Source organism: Leptonychotes weddellii, chromosome 6 (assembly GCF_054177405.1).
Source record: "Leptonychotes weddellii isolate Sample4059 chromosome 6, ASM5417740v2, whole genome shotgun sequence".
Taxonomy (NCBI): domain Eukaryota; kingdom Metazoa; phylum Chordata; class Mammalia; order Carnivora; family Phocidae; genus Leptonychotes; species Leptonychotes weddellii.
In genome coordinates this window covers 79,880,419-79,903,347 of record NC_138374.1, presented here as the reverse complement: position 1 = coordinate 79,903,347, position 22,929 = coordinate 79,880,419, and the positions used below count along the sequence as shown (strand labels likewise).

The 22,929-nt window shown below is 38.2% G+C and overlaps 2 protein-coding genes and 1 long non-coding RNA gene across 12 annotated transcripts in view; 1 reads left to right on the top strand and 2 right to left on the bottom strand.

Moving 5' to 3' along the window:
- The window catches only part of CDC42BPA (CDC42 binding protein kinase alpha), a 727,403-nt gene that overhangs the window by 148,048 nt on the left and 556,426 nt on the right, over positions 1-22,929 (top strand). The window lies entirely within an intron of this gene.
- The window catches only part of AHCTF1 (AT-hook containing transcription factor 1), a 79,790-nt gene that overhangs the window by 51,150 nt on the left and 5,711 nt on the right, over positions 1-22,929 (bottom strand). For 6 of the 8 annotated variants that reach the window (XR_014146383.1, XM_081824452.1, XM_081824447.1 and 3 more), the window contains 5 exons: positions 14,941-15,065; positions 12,508-12,761; positions 8,368-8,548; positions 3,742-3,949; positions 2,634-2,750 (listed from right to left, as the gene is read on the bottom strand). Coding sequence is in view for 7 of the 8 variants with exons in the window: in XM_081824452.1 (XP_081680578.1) it covers positions 2,634-2,750; positions 3,742-3,949; positions 8,368-8,548; positions 12,508-12,761; positions 14,941-15,065 (885 nt within the window). In the remaining variant the exon portion in view is untranslated. Of the gene's footprint in view, positions 1-2,633; positions 2,751-3,741; positions 3,950-8,367; positions 8,549-12,507; positions 12,762-14,940; positions 15,066-19,814; positions 19,958-20,911; positions 21,063-22,929 lie in introns of those variants that run through there. The other 2 variants (XM_081824451.1, XM_081824453.1) reach the window with 2 other exon arrangements.
- On the bottom strand, positions 18,243-19,799 carry LOC145722260 (uncharacterized). Its single transcript, XR_014146384.1, has 2 exons — positions 19,538-19,799; positions 18,243-19,322 (listed from the first exon to the last, which is right to left on the bottom strand). It is a non-coding gene; the product is annotated as an uncharacterized LOC145722260 (long non-coding RNA).

The following is a 22,929-nucleotide window of genomic DNA, read 5'->3' as shown; positions in this document are numbered from 1 at the left end:
TGAATCACTGACCTCTACCTCTGAAACCAATAATACATTATATGTTAATTAATTGAATTTAAATAAAAATAAGTTTTAAAAATTTAATGTGGCTTTTATTATAATTGATGAGCACTATGGCAACAATTTAAGATCTATACCCATGTAATTCTGTGGTGACATAATCACTCTACGGTGATTTTTTTTTCCTTTTTTATTGTTTAAATAATCACTCTGATGGGGAAAAGGAAGGAGCACATCATCGTCTTTCTTAATTTAGACTTATAATCTAAGTTTATATTATTTTCATTTACTTATAATACCAATAACATCCACTTAAATATACCAGTATGTGTGTATCACTTATATATGTAAGTGTTGTTCCCAGTATACAAGTATTATTTATACATGTATATACATACTATTTGTATATGTGTACACAAATATATTTTTATTACATATTGTTCATAGACATATATGAACAAATGTAAATAATTTTATATATCATTTCCGGGAGCTCACAGACTGCTCTATGTCTACACACAGACCACAGGTCAGGAATTCTGCTTTAAATCATATTACATACACATACCAATATATATCACAGTCTTCATCAGATTCTCAAAGAGGCCCATGACATACTAATTTAAGGGCCCAAATCAAAGACTAGAAGTCCACAAAAATACCACTCTCAAAAATATCTCACATCAGTAATAGTGACAAATGCAAAGTAAATCATGCAGAAATAAATAACCCAACTTACCAATTAAATTAACCCTGTCCTATTAAAAGAATATTATATACAGTACTAGAAAGTGGTTTACAAGTCATTAGAGAATTGTTCCTATGGGTTACTTCCTCGGTGTGTTGTGAATAATGAAGACAAGTAAATACAGGGCATCACCTTGTTAAGAGAAACCGAAAACAGTATATTCTGCCCATATTTTAAACTATGATTCATTTGTGCTTCAAATGCAAATACATGTGACCCTTGAACAACACAAGTTTCAACTGTGTGGTCCATTTGTATGCAGATTTTTTTCAATAAATACAGTGGGAAGTTTTTTGGAGATTTGTGACAATTTGAAAAACCTTGCAGATGAACCACATAGCATAGATATACTGAAAAAATTAAGCAAAAAGGCATTAAAGAATACAGTATGTAACACATTTAACACACAAAATACGTGCTAATTATTGATGTTTATTGGTAGGGCTTCCAGTCAACAGCAGGCTATTAGTAGCTAAATTTGGGAGGGGGCAGGTGTCAAAAGTTTTCATGGATTTCTGACTTCACAGAGGGGTCAGAGCCCCAGCTCCCACCTTGTTCAAGAATCAGCTGTAGAGAGCTCTGAAAACTACCTCAAAAAAGGACGAAGGAAGCGCATACATTTCACAAGGATTTTACAAAAGAAAATCAGGAACAGAGAATATTCAGATAGCTTCATGATTATAAGAATAGAGTGGGCATCACTTACAGATAACACCAAAAGAATCAAGAGTGGTATGGTAAAAAAGAAGTCAGATTTATTCACCAAGTTCCAAAATAAGAGGAAAGCACTCTAGAGTTTAGTGTGAGAAATTCAGAAAGAGTAAAATACAAAAACCCACATAAAGAATAAAAAATTAATAGAACTTATCCTAAGAGACAGTCCTAGAAGGAAAAATAAGCAGAATACAACAACTGTTTAGATGAAAGTCCCCTCACATTCCCCACCACCCAGAGCCCTCACAGGTCACATCCCTCCAATTGCTGCCCCCCGCCCCTCAGATGAATGGAAATACGGGTTTGACTCAAGGAGGGGTAGCCTAACAGCAGGCTCTGTATTTTCATTTCAGTATTTTTCCAGGATTGACAAATTTCAAAGTGGCAAATCAACTCTCCATTTCCTGACTTACTACAGAGTAAGGCAAGACCAAACCACCAAGTGGAGACATAAGAACACAAAACCCCAAGTGACCACAATGCAGGTTACCTAGAGCCCAAGGCAGGATGGGAAGAGAAAAGTACTGGGAAGCGCACATTATCACCATCAAGGCATTTATACCACAAGCTCAACTGTTTCACTGATCATCCAAGAAAGAACAAAACACCAAAGAAAAATAAGAGAAAATCAATACTTACACTATTCTAGTTGAACAAATTTAACTGGTTAGAATTCAGTTGAAAGATTTCTCAGTAACTGTAATTGGGACAAAATTAGACCTTATGACAGAAAAATTAACCAAGTTAATGCTAAGAATATACTGAAAAAGGCAAACAGGAGGACCAGGGAACAGAGTAAGGGTAAATAAAAACGAGAGAGGCATACACAACAAAGAGAAGAAATGAGATTATAAAAGTGCAAGAACACAGAAGGCCATAAAAATTGTCTAAGGCAATACGAGGCTGCTCACTCCCCTATATTGGCTTACTCTTAGAAACAGCATTCAAACAAGTCAAACAAGCACCATTTCTTACTGATACCCCAGAATTTACTCAACCATGTCGAAACAATCATTTAACTTTCAAAATCATTTCAACTACCACTCATTAATTCACTGAACTATGCTGTTTTCACTAAAAAGACAAATACTACAAGACTTTCCAAAAGAAATGACCTGCTGCCTCATCTTTGACAAATGTTTTTAAAAACCACACGCATCACACTTACCTATCTTGTGTCGACTGAACAGCCCACAAGTAACAGCAATTACGCGGATCATTCTCAGGTTCCTGAAAAGTGACTGCATACACGGGAACTCTTCCACCCTCCAGCTGTGTGTAGTATCTACAACAGGCACAAAAAATAGGACAGTTCATACTGGGTCTCATGTGAAAATCTGGGTTGGAGCAACTACTGTTCACACGATCATCTGATCTTAATGCACAGGGCACAGGACAGTGAGGCAACAGGCATGGCCGGGGGAAGGGCCAAAACTACTAGTGTGCCCACATACGCGCATGTGGGAACTCATGCCTCCTGTCAGGTGAGGATGCGCCACTGTGGGCTGCTCCCAGCTAGAGGCCCCCTAGGAAAGATGAACACGGACACAACACTCCACCTCAGCTGCCTGCGCTTAGTTTCCTCACCACGACACCCCAGTGAGGGAGAATCTGAAGAATTCCCACAAACCACTTGGAAAGCACAGTTCGCCAAGAGAGAACAGTGCCAGGGGAAAGACTGTGGAAGCCAGGTTCTCCAGGCATTCACTGAGCAGCAATTCCAAGACAAGAGCTGGTAAAAAGTTCTCAAGCAAAGAGAGTTGAGGTGGACTTGCCCTAGGGAGCTACTAGGCAACAGCACTGCCACTTCATCACTAGTATGTGGTTAAAAAAAAAAAAAAAATCCAATATGCCTTGAAAAAAAATGAATATTAAATTGACAACTTATGAGAAAAACAGGCATCTACTTAACTCTTCAGAGAGATTAAAAGTCTATAATGCCGATCTGCTACCTCCCTCAATTAAGGGCACTTCCCTCAATAAAGGGTTAATTTTGCAGCAATTTTTTAAAAAGATTTTTTATTTAAAAAAAAAAAAAAAAGAGGGGCACCTGGCTGGCTCAGTCAGAAGAGCATGGAACTCTTGATCTTGGAGTCATGAGTTCGAGCCTCAGATAGTGTGCAGAGATTACTTAAATAAATAAAACTTAAAAAAAAAAAGTCTTATTTTTAACCATACCCTTTTCTCTTTATGCTAATTTTAAAATAGTAATAATTAAGTACAAGTTATATTCAGAAAGGAACTACCAATAACCGAGAGAAGAAAGTCATACTTACTCTCTTTTCATGCTCTTCATATTCCAAAGAGCTAGGTAGCCATCAGAGAAGCCCACGGCAAGCTGGTTCGTCCTGCTGATGTAGCGAAGGGCTGACACGGGAGTGCCCGACGGGCTCACCAGCTGGAAACACAGGTGGCGGCCCTCGCGCATCACGGTCTCCCTGATGTGTGGAACTTCGGCCGGGATGCCGGTCACAACTTCAAGGTCTAGAAAAACAAGACAAGTAAGATTAACAGATCATAACAACCATAAAAGCAAATGTGTCACCCACTATTCAAGCTTCAACTGAGGACTACTGTGGTCAATTAAAATCAGATCAGTGATAACAAAGCATGCTGAACTATAAAACAGCCAACCATACCTAGGTTAAATGCTCTAATTTTCAAAATACATTTAACTGTGTAATTTTTAAAAAAACCTTAAGGTACATCTCAAATATCTGAAGTACACTTTTTTAAAAAAGGATTACACAATTTCCTTAATAATCGTAAACAAAGCTGACAGGGTTTTCTTTTTTTTTTTTCCTAGATTTTATTTATTCATTTTAGACAGAGAGAGAGAGCAAGCGAGCACAAGCAGGGGAAAGGGGCAGAGAGAGAAGCAGGCTCCCGGCTAAGCAGGGAGCCCAGTGCGGGGCTCGATCCCAGGACTCTGGGATCGTGACCTGAGCCGAAGGCAGACACTAAACCAACTGAGCCACCCAGCGCCCCTCTTTTTTTTTTTTTTTAAACAAAAAGCTGATGGGTTTCCTTATTCAAATTTAGAACTAAGAACCTAAATATTCCCCTTGGAGAAATGGCCGGTTCCAGGCCTGGGGCAGAAAATATGTTAAGATGAGCCTAGGACATCTTGTGCCAGAAATCTAGGAAACTGATTATCAAAGTCTAAAGGGGATCTGTGAGACTACATGAAGGGGTGCTCATGAGTTTAAAAAAAAAATTTCTTTTGAACATCAGTAAACAATAATGAAAGTAAATGAATGAAACACATGAAGTATGCAAAACCTCCTGAGTTCCTGTCCTCACCAACAAAAGACCTTACTGAACCATTTTAAGTAACTGGGTACCAGCTCCTTACTCTGAAAATTAGTACTTAAAAAAATACTAAGCATTCATCCTGCCTCTTCCGTACAAACTGTATTTCAGGGTAAACAAATAGCCCTAGTTATAATGAGAAAATTCTTCTTTAGATTAACAGATTTTTAAAATCATCATTTTTGTATCCCCTCCTGAATCAAGAGATTTAAGGTAACAATCTCAATGGATGAAACAATTAATTTAAATTGGGTTTTTCAAGCTTGGCTCCACGGACACTCTGGGTCAGATAAATCTTTGCCGAGGGGAACAGTCCTACGCACTGCAGGATGGTGAACTGCATCCCCAGGCCTGTCTATTAAATGGCAGTAGCACCATCTCCCTCCAGGAGCAACAACCAAAAATGTCCCCAGGACATTATCAAAGATCCCCTAGAAGGCAAACGTCACCCCTGGCTGAGAATCACTGGTACAAAGGCAGATGGGAAACTTTAACAAGGAAGGACTGCAGTGTCATCATCTGGACCCACTGATCACTAAAGGTGAAACAAGACATCATGTCCTCCCGATATGATCCAGTAGGAAATATCCAGCACTTCTGGAAGTGTCCTTGCCAAATGTCACATTTGAACCTAATCAGAGCTAACTTATATTTGCAGAAAATACAAAATGTAAATGACACCACATGAAAACACTCCACTAATTCCAAAATGTGGGGCATTCTATCAGATAACTAACTTCTCCAACAAGTCAGTAGAACTAAAAATAAATAGGAAAGGAGAAGTTAGAGGGAGGTCTGCTCTACATTCAAGAAGACAGGAGACAACTCAAATGTCATGTGTGGACCTTGTTTGGATCCGGATTCAAACAATACAAATGCAAAAAGATGCTCTAGAGCCATGTAATTACAGACCAGTTATTAGACTATAGCAAGGAATTATTATTATAGTTAGGACTGATAATGGCATTACGATTATACAGGACAGCCAATATTTGCTTTAAATTAATGCAGAGGCAAAAGGAGGAAGAGGGAAAAGAAAGAAAAAAGATGCACGTATGATAAGTTCTGAAAACAATTTAGGTGACGGATATGTGGGAGTTCTTATATTCTTCTGTCTACTTGAAGATCTCTGAAATCTTTAATAAAAGGAAAAATACTCAGGCCCATATATTGATATAACCATGAGCAAGGGCAGATTCCCTCAATGCTGTTATGAAGAAGGGAAAAATCATACATTGTACTTGAACAATTACTCTCCTAATCCCTTCTGCTTCTGATTATTTTTCCAAAGAGCAAGGATTAAACTTTGCCAAAATAAGAACTTCATACAATGGAATAACGTACACTTATTCAAGAGAGTAAGGTAGGCCCTAGCTGTATTGATGTGGAAAGATGTACAATACCATTAGGTTTAGAAAAGTTGTAAAACAGTATATAGTATGATAAATATCAGGAATTTCACTTTTTTTTTAAAAAAAGATTTTATTTATTAGAGTGAGAGCACGCATGCACAAGCGTGGGAGGGGCAGAAGGAGGAGAAACACTGAGCAGGGAGCCCAATGTGGGACTCGATTCCAGGACGCTGGGATCATGACCTGAGCCAAAGGCAGACGCTTAACTGACTGAGCCACCCAGGCGCCCCGGAACTTCACTTTCTATATTACGTGTATTACAGCAAAGTCCAAATAGCTGTAATCATAAATTACTTTTGTAAACAAAAACTTTTGCATTAAACCCCAATTTTTTATTCAATGGCTTTGTAAATCTTATAACTGAGAAAGGATTTTGATCTCTGATCACAATCCAAAGAGTTCCACTATAAAATCATCCTTGTGCTGAATTCAACTACTGATTGCTGATCTCTGAAATAAAGGATGTTTTAACTCCACTATTTTGGTCTGAAGAGAGGTTTGTTTATTTTTAAGATTTTATTTATTTGACAGAGAGAGACACAGCAAGAGAGGGAACACAAGCAGGGGGAGTGGGAGAGGGAGAAGCAGGCTTCCAGCCGAGCAGGGAGCCCAATGCGGAGCTCGATCCCAGGACCCTGAGATCATGACCTGAGCCGAAGGCAGACGCTTAACGAGTGAGCCACCCAGGCTCCCCTGAAGAGAGTTTTAATTATGAATACAAGCATCTTAATTAGCCTTACATGTAGAATGATACTGTCTACAAAACTCTGGAACAAAATTCCATCAAGACTACTGAAGTCCTCGGGTGCCTGGGTGGCTCAGTTGGTTAAGCGACTGCCTTCGGCTCAGGTCATGATCCTGGAGTCCCTGGATCGAGTCCCGCATCGGGTTCCCTGCTGAGCAGGGAGTCTGCTTCTCCCTCTGACCCTCCCTCCTCTCATGCTCTATCTCATTCTCTCTCTCAAATAAATAAATAAAATCTTAAAAAAAAAAAAAAAAAAGACTACTGAAGTCCTCTATCAATTTTCTATAAAGAGCAGTTCAAGCACTTCTAATATTCTATAAATACATTTTTAATTACTGTTATTTCTGCTAGTCAATTCTTTTCTTTTAAACTTTACCCAGGGTTAATCAGTCAGATCTTTGTACATATCAGATTTTGTTTCTATCACTGTGAGAATTTTTCTTTTTTTTTTTTCTTAAGTGTCCATGTGGCCATTATTTCTGCCAAATCAAGTTCTTTCAAGTCGTATTTTACAGATTTAAAATTCTGCTCAGAAATTTGATTTGGTTCTTAAATTTCTGGTTAAATACAATTTTTACTACTTGCAGTTTTAATTAGTTTTACTACGCACTGACAATTATTAGTTATGCTCATTATAAATTGGGATAAAATAATTATTTGTTTCTTAGCTGATCCACAGAGAAACCGATCTGCCCTAATAGTACAGCACTGCTTTAACTATTAAGAAGGTCTTCAAGATCAAATGGTCCTTTCCTGAAACTTTTTACACATACATTTTTTAAGATTTTTAGGTTAGTTCTCCTCCCTGTATAAATCAATCATTTAAATGTCCCATAAATAAAAATCAAAGAACGGAAAGCATTTGATGAGAAGATTTATAAACATTAAGTTATTAGTGTTAAAGGAAGAAAATTCTCAATTTGTAAAAATATGAGTAAGCATTAGTTCTATCTTAGGATGTTATTTTGTGAAAGAAAACCTTCGATTACTATTTTATTTCCTATTACACTACCTTATTTCTAACTTGGTCTTACCATAGGCACATAACTAGAGTGCCAAAAACACTGTTAGATCCTACACAGCTGGACAGTTTTATACTGTCTGATAAAGATCAAGATTTTATACCTTCAGCCCTTCTTCTGGCATATACTTAATAACAGCTATTTTTCAAGTGTATATGGAAAAACAAATCAAAATCTCCATTTCTGTCAATACCTACTTTAAGTATATGAATAACTCATCAATAAAATAGAGTAACTCATGCAAAAAGTATCCAGTGCCCAAAACAATAATACAATAAGTCCAAACAATAAAAGAAACAAAGACACATGAAGAGAAGCTTCTATATAAAAAATTTTCAATATTTAGGGAAAAAAACCCAATCCATTGCCTCAGAGTATTCAGGTGCTCAGTTTTGGGTTTGAAACAATTACCTGAGGCCTCTAATTCATTCTGACTGCATGACATGTCATCCAAACACAGGTCAATAAGAAGGATCTGTCCAACATCAGTCACCACTGCAGCCACACCAAAAAGCCATCGGAGGCTTGGGTGCAAATGCTGAGTGCTGGCACTGGCTCCTCCATGACTAATTATGGGTTCAATCGCGGTCACCTAGAAAGCAGAATACAGCATTTGTTTTTCTTATACAAAGTGAGAAAATACAATTAAAAAACACAATAAACAAATTTGGACGTTAAAGCGGGTTATTAGTTACCATGGATTTAAACATTTTCTATCAGAGAATTATAAATTTGCATTTGGTACTTGTGAATCTGAATAACATAATGAAATCTTCAGATAAAATAGAAATGACACCATTATTTCAATATATAACAAATCATGCCGCTGAAATAACTGATGTTTATTGAAAGCTTACTATACGCCAGGCCTTGTGCTAATTGGTTCATGTAATGTTCATGATAACCCTAGATATTGGATCATATATAATTCTACCTGTTCAAAGATGAAACCACCCTGAAACTTAGAAAGTTTAGCTGTGGTTATTCAAGTCACACAGACATTAAGTGTAAAACTCAAATCTAGATTTTTCTCTTCAAAGCTCTCAACCAGCTACTCCATGATTAGATAGCCTCTTTTCCTAAGGAAGAGTAAAAATAAATCATTCAAAAAAAATTTACTGTTTACTCTTTAAAATAAAAGTCTTGCTTATGCCTTAGCCTGAAGAGGTCTAACCTTCTTTAAAAGGGCCATATTACAATGGACTTCACACTAAGCTTCGGCAGTGACTGGATCACTGACATTTAACAAGAACTTAAATTATTTTTAAAAAATCATACTGTAGGGGTGCCTGGGTGGCTTAGTCGTTAAGCGTCTGCCTTCGGCTCAGGTCATGGTCCCAGGTCCTGGGATCGAGCCCCGCATCAGGCTCCCTGCTCTGCAGGAAGCCTGCTTCTCCCTCTCCCACTCCCCCTGCTTGTATTCCCTCTCTCACTCTGTCAAATATTTTTTTTAAAAAATTAAAATTGGGCGCCTGGGTGGCTCAGTTGGTTAAGCCACTGCCTTCAGCTCAGGTCATGATCCTGGAGTCCCGAGATCGAGTCCTGCATCGGGCTCCCTGCTCAGTGGGGAGCCTGCTTCGCCCTCTGACCCTCCCCCCTCTCATGCTCTCTCTATCTCATTCTCTCTCAAATAAATAAATAAAATCTTAAAAAAAAAAAATAAAAATAAAAATAAAAAATTAAAATTAAAAAAATATCATACTATAGCTACATTACAGTTATGTTTTTACCTCTTCCTCTCATGAGTCAAATTTTAAATGTCTGTACCTAAATAAATAGTCTGTATTTTATACTCAGCTTTCCTTCTGTTTCCTATTAATTCACAAGAATTAAGTATGATATATGATAATTAAGTATTTAGTGACTTCTACTATGATACTGATGAGTCCTAGAAAGGAGGAATGCATTTATGCATTAATACAAGTAAAGTTTGTTTCGGGCTGTAATCTATTATCACAGACTAAAGCCTGGCTCTGTCTATATTTCATTGGTACACAAAACATTCTACAGTGTTTCTAATTCTGAAAGCTGTAATTTCATGGACTGTCTTCCTTTTCTAAATTATGGCAATAATGTCTATAAGTACTAGAGCACCATCTCTTCAATTCCCTCAGATAGGAATTAAGAACTCTGTTTGCATTCCCCATACAAATACTCTGAATTAACTGATAATGGTACCTTAATTAGTAAGGCAGTTAAAAGCAAACAAATTTAACAGGGGATACTGTGCCCTAGCCAAAAAACAATTAGTTAACCAAACTTGTATGGAAGGTTATCTATCACTACTCTCTTCATCTTTCCCTTCTCCCTCTTCCATGGGATGCCAGCCATCCACACAACTGAGCAACCAGGAACTTATCTAGAACTCTTGTTCTGGGGCGCCTGGGTGGCTCACTCGTTAAGCGTCTGCCTTCGGCTCAGGTCATGATCCCAGGATCCTGGGACTGAGCCCCGCATCAGGCTCCCCGCTCGGCTGGAAGCCTGCTTCTCTCTCCCACTCCCCCTGCTTGTGTTCCCTCTCTCGCTGTGTCTCTCTGTGTCAAATAAGATCTTAAAACAAAACAAAACAAAACAGTCTGCCTTCAGCTCAGGTCATGACCTTGGGGTCCTGGGATGGAGCCCCAAGTTGGGCTCCATGCTCAGCCAGGGAGTCTGCTTCTCCTTCTCCCTCTGCCCCTCCCTCCTGCTCATGTGTGCACGTGTGTGCTCTCTCTCCCTCAAATAAATAAAAATCTTTACAAAATAAAAAACATAAGTCTTATTCCTTTTCATTTACTTTTTTTTTTTTTAAGATTTTATTTATTTATTTGAGAGAGAGAATGAGATAGAGAGAGCATGAGAGGGGGGAGGGTCAGAGGGAGAACCAGACTCCCTGCTGAGCAGGGAGCCCGATGCAGGACTCGATCCCGGGACTCCAGGATCATGACCTGAGCCGAAGGCAGTCGCTTAACCAACTGAGCCACCCAGGCGCCCCCTTTTCATTTACTCTTAACCAAATGATGAACAGGTCCTACCCATGTCACCTCCTGAGTATACTCTGAATCTGCCCCATCATCTCCGTTTCCAGAGTCATTTCCCTGGTTTGGCTCACCATCATTATCTTCCCGAACTACTCCAATCCAACGAGCTTTTTACACTATAGAGTTCTGCTTTAAACTTACAATGACTTCACCAGAGACTTCAGGCAGTGGCCACAAACTGCAAACAAGGCCATTTACTATCTGAACGCTGAGCACTTCTAGACCCCACCTCCGCCTTCCCCTCTCCCACAGCCATTCCAAATAAGGTCAGTTCCCAAATGTTCTAAATACTATGACTTTTTACATGCTGGTCTCTTTGCCTGAAACGTCCAACCTCTATGAATAGAAATTATCCACCTGTTTCGTTTCCATGTTCCATGTGCTTGAGTTTACCAAAATACTCATTATATTTATGCTGTAAACTTATGACCTGTCTTTTCCCACTAGAGTACCAGCTTTTAACAGTGTGGACCAAGTTCTACTTATCTACTCATCTCCAAAATCTAGCACATAGTTTGATCTAGAGTAAGCACTCAATAAACTGCTAAATTAATTCTGCCTTTAAAATCTGCATTGGCAAGATTAAGATAACCAGGCTATAAACCACTTCAGACCCCTATATTTGCCCACTGAGGCAGCTTCTGTAAATGGCAAAAACATAGTATTTTGACATTTATCTCCCTCTTAACTTTAAAAATGCTATTCTACAACCACAACAGAACATTTATATGCATGACTACATTTGTCTGTATGTTATATATTTTTATACATTGTCTATACTGTATATTGTTTATATGCTATTATATATTTGCTACATATTTTTTCCATACTATGTACACAGAGAATTCTACTCTTACATCATTTTGTATTTATATGTGTGCATATATTTGTTAAGGACATACTTTTTCTTAGCATATGAAAGAGTAGGAATAAACCTACTGAAGAAACAACCTGAATCAAAGTACTTCTATACTTTACTACTGGTTAAGATGTTTGGCATATGGAAGGCATACATATATTAGAATTAATAAATGGTGATTAGAAATGAATCTGCTATTTAAATATTATTCAAAACTTAAACAACAGTGAAGACATATTTTCCATAGTGCTCCAAGGCTACAGTCTCAAATTTAAAAAGAAAAACAAACAAAAAAATGCCATACTAATGAACATAATATTCTAATACAAACTTTCAGTAACCTCGAAAAACACAACTGAAGATAACAAGACTCAGATGATAATTTCATATAAAAGAATATTAGAACACTTGATGTCATCCCTACTTTCACTCTGCAATTCTGTAACCAAGAATAAGAAAGTTCTATTTTAAGTGTTAGGTTCTTTTGATAATATACTATCTTGAACCTCTTTTTGATCTTGAACTTTTAATGACAACTAACACAATGTCATAAAAGTAAATGAATTATGAATGTGCAGCTCACTGAACGTTCACAAAGTGAACACACCTGTGTCCTCAGCAGGGGGGCTCGGCTCTGAAAGCTGCAGCTCACAGGCCTTAACCAATACCTACCCTTCCAGGAAGAACAACTGCTTTAACCACTCTGGACACGCCAAGGTCATAAAGACAGAGAACACTCCCTTCCGCTTCTTCTAATCCAATTAACAATCCAACTCTCTTCTGCCAAGAGAATTCCTTCATCGCCAGGATCACAGGAGGCTGTTGATTGACTGCACTGAATCTATACGCAGACAACCGCTCTCCTGTTAGAGAGTGCACTACCTCCAGATGTTGACCACAAGCCAGGCAAGCAAGTCCTCTTCTCCCTAGAAGAAAGGAAAGAAAAATGGAAAAAAAAAAAGCAAAAATGTTGCTTACTTTAATACTGTATGTACACCACCTAACGAAATACAAGTTAGATCTTTTACATATATAATACGTAGCTCATTACATATATAACTTTATGTATTATCTCCAAAGGGAAATCTAAGCATTTATAGAACAGAGTGGTCCAAATTAGTGAAATATATTGAACAACTGTGACCTCAATAATAAAGTAACCATTCGGTAAAGTCACTATGCATGCTATGGGGTGCCTTTATATATGCTATAAAACAGATTATCTCATTTATTCCTTGTCACACCTCAACAAAGACAACACAGAGGTAAGTTTAGTTAACTTTCATACAGTTAAATAACTTGCTCACAGATGAACGGCTACAGGGGTACCTGGGTGGCTCAGTTTGTTAAGCGTCTGCCTTCAGCTCAGGTCATGATCTCAGGGTCCTGGGATCGAGCCCCACATCAGGCTCCCTGCTCCACAGGGAGTCTGCTTCTCCCTCTGCCTCTTCCACCCACCCTGCTCGTGCTCTAATAAATAAGTAAAATCTTAAAAAAAAATAAATGTATGCCTACAGATACCAGAACCAGAAGTGCATCACAAGTCTAACTCCAAAATTCACACTTACACTGTGTCATACCTCAACAATTAAACCAGGTGCTCCGGGGCTCATAAAATGGAACACATGATTCTATTCCCGAAGAGTTCAAACTCTGAGAAGACATAACTAGTATAACAATAGAAAATACCAGAAGCACTTCTTGACCCCTTACTAGTCATGTTTGGATTTTATTATGTACAAAATATAAAGTAACTGGAGGTTTTTAAGCAATCTGATTTATGTTGTTATATATTACTCTAGCTGCTAAGCAGAAAATGGACAATAAGGGGGAGCACAGGATCCACATGCGGAGAGAATACCCTCTGCCTGGTCAGTGGCTGTGAATAAACAGAACTGGATTGACTGGAGAGTCATCTTAGAGCAGGACTAAAAGGATTTGCTTATTGATGAATAAGATGTGGGGAGGTAAGTAAAACCAGAATCAAGAACATACTCGAATTTTCCCTTGAGCGGCTAGATGAATGGTGGTAACTTTTCAATTTGTGATGTCTACCATGCATCTAAGTACACAGTTGGCTATATCTCGTTGTAGCTAAGGGAGGCTACCTAGTTTAAGGAAATAGCACGGCACAAAGGAGACCCCAAACATGCCGGATTCAAAGATCACTTTCACCACTTGTTATCTGTGTAACTGGGATATTTGATTCTTAGCCACACAGAACAATGAGGGTCTACTACCTCAATGAAAAGTTGTTACAGTGCCTGCCTAAGCACTGTTACTACTTAAATGACTGGTAAGTTTTGCTGTCTACCTGCTAGGATGGATGACTGTGAATTCATTTTCAGAAATGTCCTGTAAGATCTTTCACTTGACTGAAATCCACAATTTAATGGCTACTCTGGTATGGTTTTCTGCTGCATTATATAATCAAACTATATATTAAAATCTTGTTCACATTAGTGGAATTAAGAAACAAGACTTTCTGAATATTTTGTATTACCCAGGGCCCTACAATCAGATTTTTCTACTCATAATGACTATTTAGGTTCTAATCCATACTCCTCACCAATAAAACTTACTGATTATAAAGAAATAACAGGGGCACCTGGGTGGCTCAGCTGGTTGAGCGTCCAACTCTTGATTTCGGCTCAGTAAAGATCTCACGGTCGTGTGATGGAGCCCTGCATCTGGCTCTGCACTGGGTGCGGAGCCTGCTTGAGACTCTCTCTCTCTCCCTCTCTCTCTGCTCCTCCCTCCCCCGCCCCTTGGCTGGTGCATGCCCACACACTCACTCCCTCTCTTAAAAAAAAAAACAGCTGTGTATTATTTCTACTTCCTAAATATAAATATCCAACACTAAAAGATACAAAGTATACAGTATTTTTAATAAGGAAAAATGAACAATAACCACCCCAAGATTCACTGAAAATGTGTTCGAGAGTATACAGATGTTATTATATAAGTAGTTGTAGATGTTTTATAGTTATATAAGACCACTATAACTATTCTTTTTTTCTCCCACATTAAAGGAAATTACAATACATGCTCATTACTAGCTTACAAATCAATCGAATCAGTAAGTTTTCAGCAACATTACTGTACCTGCAGCAATCTTTCCATGAAGCACAGATTCCACTGTGACTTCATCTTCCAGGGCCTGAAGACTCACTTCTGGCAAGGGCAGAAGACCACTAGTCACTTTTGCTGTTAAGCCTCGCATACTTTCACTGTAAGTATTTTTAAAAGATAACATTATTATGATATATTTGTACTATAATATACTTGATTATCTCTAGCCAGCACACAAAAGTAAATAAGCTAAAACTAAAATCTGATTATAAAACCCGTTTTATGTGCTTCTGGGTCTGAGGTATTCCCACCTAAAAATATATTTCCCAACAGCTTTAGGAGAGTGTAAATTTATTAAGCCAGATGTCCTAAGGATATACATGATTCCCTAGCTTGTTTGAAAACTGGTTCAATGCAATTAATCTTATTGCCTGACCCACTCTCAAAGAACTCTTCACACACAAACAGGGAGAACTGATGCATTTTAGAAAAATTACTGCTACAGTAAAAGGGAAGAAAGCCCATAAAAAATGTCCAAACACAGAGTAACCTCCGGAATCACATCTGGGATGCGTCTTTAAATGGATAGAGGGAAAAAAAAATTGAAATTTATCTTTCACTTCCAATATATAGCAGATTAAATTCCTGGAATGACTCTCCTATTGTAAACAACCAAAAATGATGGTTAAAAAACTTTTTTGAATGAACTGATAAAGCCAAACATGAAGAGACAGCAGGAATTTTGGAAACCTCTAAGCTGGCTTTGGCCTCAAGGGTTGGCTACCAAATCCAGTGCTGGTGACTCTTGATTTTGTCTTGAGACTCTTGAGATCCACAGAAGCAGAAGAAAAAGCTAAGGACTAACAGAGCCAAGGCAAGCTAAGACGGGCCTCCTCCCCACGCCATTCAACTCCATAAGGCTATACCATCAGCATAAAAATCAGTGAAACACCCATTGTGCAGGACAGGGAGCAATAATGCTGCCCGTTTTGGCCATGACTGGAAGTGTCTACTTAGAAAAAGAGTATTTCCCTTCATACAAATTGGTGGCCACAATTCAAGCTATGTTATCTGACAACACTCAGGGAAGAATGTTTTATAAATTATTCTCAGGTTGGTTATGCTCCACATAACCCACAGACACCACCAAATATTCTCTGGAATCGCAAAGAGTTCTCAAAGAAAATGACTCACAGTCAAAATAACAAACTGTAACAAGAATACTATGATCAACAGCCAGCAGAATCAATCTATCAAAGATTTCAGATATTGAAAATGATCAGAGACAGAAAATACGTTTAATATGGTAAATAAATCAAAGATTTAGCTTGCTAATGAGGAAGAAACCTTAAAAATTATAATGAAAAATGGTCAAGTAGATTTAAAAAAAAATAACAGAACTTCTGGAATGAAAAATAAGTAAAATTTAGAACTCAACGGGGAAAAGACCTCAATGGAGTAATGAGAATTGCAGCATATGCAACAGTATGGACAAATGTCAGAGTATAATACTAAATAATAAAAGGAGCAAAAAATACCTGCAGAATGGTTACATTTACATAAAGTTTAAAAGGCTGTGAAACTAAGAAAATATTTAAAAACACAAACATATGTAGCAAAACTATGAATAAAACAAGGAAACAATAAACACAAAACCCGTAATAGTAGTTACTTTGAGAAGAAGGAAACGGGCTGGAATGGAGAGGAATATAGAAGGACTCCAAGGTAATGGTAATGTTCTTTTTCTAAAACTTGATGTTGAGTAGACGGTATTCACTGCCCCATGATTCTTTATAACTTACAAATATTCTTTTGTCTCAACAAATAGTTCTCTTGTACCTACTTAGAGTCAACAAAAACAAACTCAAAAAATAGGTAATACTGCATACTAGAAAGAGAAAGAGAACCCCAAAACTCTTCCAGGATGCAGGACAGAGAGACAAAGAAATAAGTAATTGAAAGTTATAGGCAAGAGGGGTGCCTGGCTGGCTCAGTCATCATCTGACTCTTGATCTCAGGGTTGTGAGTTCACACCCCACATTGGGTGTAAGATTACTTAAAAATAACAACTTAAAATAAAAAGTTATAGGCAAGAGAGGGAAAAAACCTAACATGTTTATTCAGAATCCCTCAAAATATAACACTAAATAGTAAGAAAGAAGCAATATTCGAGGGATGCCTGGGTGGCTCAGTCCGTTAAGTGTCTGCCTTCGGCTCAGGTCATGATCCCAGGGTTCTGGGATCAAGTCCCACATCAAGTCCTTGCTCAGCAGGGAGCTTGCTTCTCCCTCTGTCTGCCGCTCCCCCTGCTTGTGTGCACTCTGACAAAGAAATAAAATCTATTAAAAAAAAAAAGAATCAATATTCTAAAAGGCATTTCCCAGATCCACAGTCATACCAATTCTCTGGAATCAGGAGGAACAGTGAATCCTAAGTAGAATAAATAAAAAGTAATGACTTCTCAACAAGAACAGTGGAAGCTAGAGGTTTGGAATATCTTCAAAATTCTAAGTAAAAATTGCTATCAACATATAATTATGTATCACTGGAATTATCCTTAAATATGAAACATGTTTTTAGAAAAAAACAAAAACAGAGTTTACCACAGATAAACTCTCCCTTAAAGGGAGTTCTAAAGGATTATAGATAGAATGCTTCAGGTAGAATAATGATCAGATAGAAGGTCTGAGATACAAAAAGAGCTCCAGATATCTGCAGTGGGGTCCCCTGAACCTTCATATGATCCGTGTAAGCATGAAAGGAAACTACCAGAAGCCAAGGAATGAATCACTGGAAAAACAGAGGAGAAACAATCCCCAAAGCTTACACAAGCCCAGGAATAGCTCCAGAATGGAAAAACCTCATAACACATGAGGCACTGAGTAGAGTACTCAGAAAGGTGTTGACTGCTTCAGTGGTGGGGAAAAAAAAATCAGCCCTTTTCTTCTTTCTTACAGATTTTACTTATTTATTTGACAGAGAAAGAGAAAGCGAGAGAGATAGCACAAGCCAGAGGGAGAGGCAGAGGGAGAAGCAGACTCCCCACTGAGCAGGGAGCCCAATGCAGGGCTCGATCCCAGGACCCTAGGATCATGACCTGAGCTGAAGGCAGATGCTTAACTGACTGAGCCACCTAGGTGCCTCAAAATTAGCCCTTTTCTAAAGGTCATTCTGGTCTTGTCTGAAAAAGCAAGCCTCAAAAGAATCAAGCTGTTTTCAAATAACTTAGCTGCACCCCAGAACAAAGCTTAAGAATATGTAAAGGAATGCAAAAATATTCAGTATTAAAGAAAGTGACATTCATAGTATCTGACATCCAATCAAAAGTTGCCAGGCATGCACAAGTGAAAAATATGACCCAAAATAAGGGGGAGAAAAAAACAACCATTAAAAACAAACCTAGAAATGACATAGAAGTTTGAATTACTAGATGAGGACATTAAATCAGTTATTCTAGCTATAATCCCTATGTCCAAGAACATAGAGGAAAGCATAGGCATGTTAACAAAAGACACAGAAGACACAAAAAAGACCAAATCAAACTTCTAGAGATGAGAAATACTGAATGGGATTCACAGACACCAGAAGTATTACTGAACCTAAATACCCACGGTAGAAACTATCTAAAACGAAGCACAAAGAAAAAAAAAGGCTGAGGCAGAAAGGAAAAGACCAGAGCATCAGTGAGCTATGGGACAATATCAAGTGCCCTAATATAGGGCAGCAATCTCAAAAAAAAAAAAAAAAAAGGACAGAAATATTTAAAAACTAATGGCCAAAATTTTCCAAATTTGATGGAACTATAAACCCACAAATCAAAAAGGCCAATAAATCTCAAGCACAAGAAACATGAAGAAACACCACCAAAATACATCATACTTGTGCTCGCTTCAGCAGCACACATGCTAAAATTGGAACAAAATACAGCATATGCAAGGGACAAAGAGAAAATCTTAAAAGTATAATACTGCAAAGAGGAACAAGAATGACAAGAGACTTCTCGTGGAAAACAATGCAAGCCAGAAGACAGTGGAATATATTTTAAGTTATGAAAGAAAAAAAAGGTGTCAACCTAGAATTCCATACCCTGTGAAAATCACTTAAAAATGAAGGCCAAATAACTTTCAGACATACAAGAGCTGAAAAAGATGGTCACCAGCAGGTATGCAGTACAAGGAACGTTAAAGAAGTTCCTTCAGGAAGAAGAGTATTTTGAACTGAATGAAAATGAAAATATGACATACCAAAATTTGTGTGATACAGCTTAAAGCAGTGCTTAGAGGGAAATTCATAGCACTAAACATCCATAAGATCTCCTGTCAGTAACCTAAGCTTCCACCTTAAGAAACTAGAAAAGGAACAAACCCACCATCAACAGAAAAAATAAAAGAACTGAATTTAGGGCGCCTGGGTGGCTCAGTTGGTTAAGCGACTGCCTTCGGCTCAGGTCATGATCCTGGAGTCCCGGGATCGAGTCCTGCATCGGGCTCCCTGCTCGGCGGGGAGTCTGCTTCTCCCTCTGGCCCTCCCCCCTCTCATGTGCTCTCTGTCTCTCTCATTCTCTCTGTCTCAAATAAATAAATAAAATCTTAAAAAAAAAATAAAACAACTGAATTTAATGAAACAAAACAAAAATCATAGTTAAAAATAATAAAACAAAAAGCTGGTTCTTTAGGAAGACTTAAAAAAAATCAACATAGTATTTAGAAATAGATCAATGACAGCAAGAGACCAGAGAATTAACTATTCCACTTATGACAAAAATTACATTTCAAATCGCTATGAAAATGATACCAGATGGAAAATTACGAACTTTTAATAATGTTCTGGGATAATGTAGCCACCCCTGCTGGGAAGAAAAAAAACTCTTCCTCAGTATGATACAGAAATGGGAAATTATAGGGCACCTGGGTGGCTCACTTGGTTAAGCCACTGCCTTCGGCTCAGGTCATGATCCTGGAGTCCCTGGATCGAGTCCCGCATTGGGCTCCCTGCTCGGCAGGGAGTCTGCTTCTCCCTCTGACCCTCCCCCCTCTCATGTGCGCTCTCTCTCTCTCTCGCAAATAAATAAATAATCTAAAAAAAAAAAAAAAAAGGAATGGGAAATTACAGATGGATTAAAAATCTGAAAGCATCCCCTACCCCAAAATGAGTGGTGAGGAGAAGGAAGCTATAATCTATGCAGCAACTTCTATGTACTGGGAATTAATTAGACTTTAAATCTTCAGGTAAAACTGACACCATGTCTGTCCTATAGTTTCGGGCACCCTGCCTCATCTTTGTATCCCTGGTACTATCATTCTGAGAAGCGCAGCATACAACACTGTTTTTTGAGGGGGAAAAATAACCTGCTTCAATGGCTAACCCCAAAAGATAATGATGTTGAAGATGAAAACTGACATATGGAAATAAAAAAGCTTTTGGGGCGGGGGTTACTCAATGGTCTAGAAAGAGAAAACTCAAGGGACAAGAATCATGATCTCGGAGGGTGCACAGAGCCATTTGACTTAATCACTAAATTCCAAAATTTAAGAATTTTTAAATTGTAAAAGAGCAGCCTAATTTGAGGGAAAACCTTAAAGGTAAAATTTATAAATCCAAAATTAATCTAAAACAAAAGGATGTAAGGGCGCCTGGCTGGCTCAGTCACTAGAACATGCGACTCTTGAGTCTGGAGTCATGAGTTCTAGCCCCACGTCTGGGGTAGAACCTCCTAAAATAAAGAAAGTAGAATGTTGTGTGAAACATTTGCTATTTTGAATTTACCAGGGGGTAGAATTTTATTACTACTGTTACATTATGTCAAAACAAATTCAACAAATGAATATCTGTTGCATTAACCCATCAGAAATAGAACCCAGAGCTGTATGGACTGTGGGGTAAACGACCCTTTTATGTTTTCAAGTGTAGAGGTTCCAAGTATACACTGTATCCACGTATTTTTTTTATTTCTTCTTTAACTTCCTGGCTGACCCATTCATTCTTTAGTAAGATGTTCTTTAACCTCCATGTATTTGTGGTCTCTCCAGTTTTTTTCTTGTGGTTTTCTTCAAGTTTCATAGTGCTGTGATTGGAGAGGTGCCTGGCTGTCTCAGTCGGTGTGCCTCTTGATCTCAGGGTCGTGAGTTTAAACCCCATGTTGGGTGTGGAGCCTACTTTAAAAAAAAAAAAAGGGGGGGGAGACAAACAGCATTGTGATGGACAATACCCATGGTATGATCTCAATTTTTTTTTTTTTTTGAGAAAGAGAGGGAGAGAGAGAGCACAAGTGGGGGTTGAGGGGCAGAGGGAAAGGGAGAATCTTAAGCAGGCTCCACGCCCAGTGCAGGGCTTGATCTCAAAACCCTGAGATCAAGACCTGAGCTGAGATCAAAAGTCGGATGCTTAACCGACTGAGCCCGCCAGGCACCCCTGATTTCAATCTTTTCGTACTTGTTGAGGCATGATTTGTGACCTAGCATGTGATCTATTCTGGAGAAGGTCCCACGCACACTTGAAAAGAATGTGTATTCTGCTGCTTTAGGATGAAATGTTCTGAATATATCTGTTAAGTCCATCTGGTCCAGTGTCATTCAGAGCCATTGTTTCCTTGTTGATTTTCTGCTTTGAAGATCTGTCCATTGCTGTAAGTGGGGTATTAAAGTCCCCTACTATTACTGTATTTTTATGTATTACTGTATTTTTATCATTGAGTTCCTTTATGTTTGTTATGAATTGTTTTAAATATTTGGGTGCTCCCAAGTTGGGGGCATAAATATTGACAATTTTTAGATTTTCTTGCTGGATAGAACCCTTTATTATGATATAGTACCCTTCTTCACCTCTTGTTACAGTCTTTGGTTTAAAATCTAGTTTGTCTGATATAAGGATGGCTAATCCAGCTTTCTTTTGATGTCCATTAGCAATGATAAATGGTTCTCCATCCCCTCGCTTTCAATCTGCAGGTCTCTTTAGGTCTAAAATGAGTCTCTTGCAGGCAGCATATACATGGGTCTTATTTTTTTATCCATCCTGACACCCTATGTCCTTTGGAGAATTTAGCCCATTTACATTCAGAGTAATTATTGATAGATATGAATTTAGTACCACTGTATTACTTGTTAAGTCTGTTTCTGGAGATTTTCTGCTCCTTTCTAGTCTTCGTTGCTTTTGGTCTTTTCCACTCAGAGTCCCCTTTAATATTTCTTGCAGGGCTGGTTCAGTGGTCACGAACTCCTTTAGTATTTCTTTGTCTGGGAAATTCCTTCTCCCTCCTATTCTGAATGACAGCCTTGCTGGATAGAGTGTTCCTGGCTGTCTATTTTTCCCAATCAGTAGGTTGAACATATCAATGCCACTCCCTTCTGGCCTACCAAGTTTTTGTGGTGAGATCTGCTGCTAATTTGGTATGTCTCCCCTTGGAAGTTAGAGGCATCTTTTCTCTTGCTGCTTTTAGAACTTTTTCTTGTATCTTGCAAATTTAACTACAATATGCCTTTGCATTGGCCCACTTTTATTGATTCTGATGGGAGTTCTCTGTGCCTCCTGGATTTGGATGTGTTTCCTTCCCCAGATTAGAAAAGTTTTCGGCTATAATTTCTTCAAACGTCTGCCCCCTTTGCCCTCTCTTCTTCTTCTGAGACTCCTATGATAGGAATGTTATCATGCTTTATGGAGTCACAAGTTCCCTAAGTCTACATTCATGATCTAAAATTTTTCTTTTCCTGTTATTTTCAGCTTCATTATTTTCCATAATTTTATCTTCTATGTCACTTATTCGTTCCTGTTTCTTCCGTCCTTGTCATTATATCCAGTCAATTTCAAGTCTCAGTTATTGAATTTTTCATTGTGGCCTGAACAGTTTTTAGGTCTTTTATCTCTGTAGTAAAGGACTCCCTGGTGTCTTCTATGCTTTTCTCAAGCCCAGCTAGTATCCTTATGATTGTTGCTTTAAATTCTGGCTCAGGCATAGTACTTCTGTTTCAATTAGATCCATGGCCGTGACCTTTTCTTGTTCTTTCTTTTGGAATCAATTCCTCCATC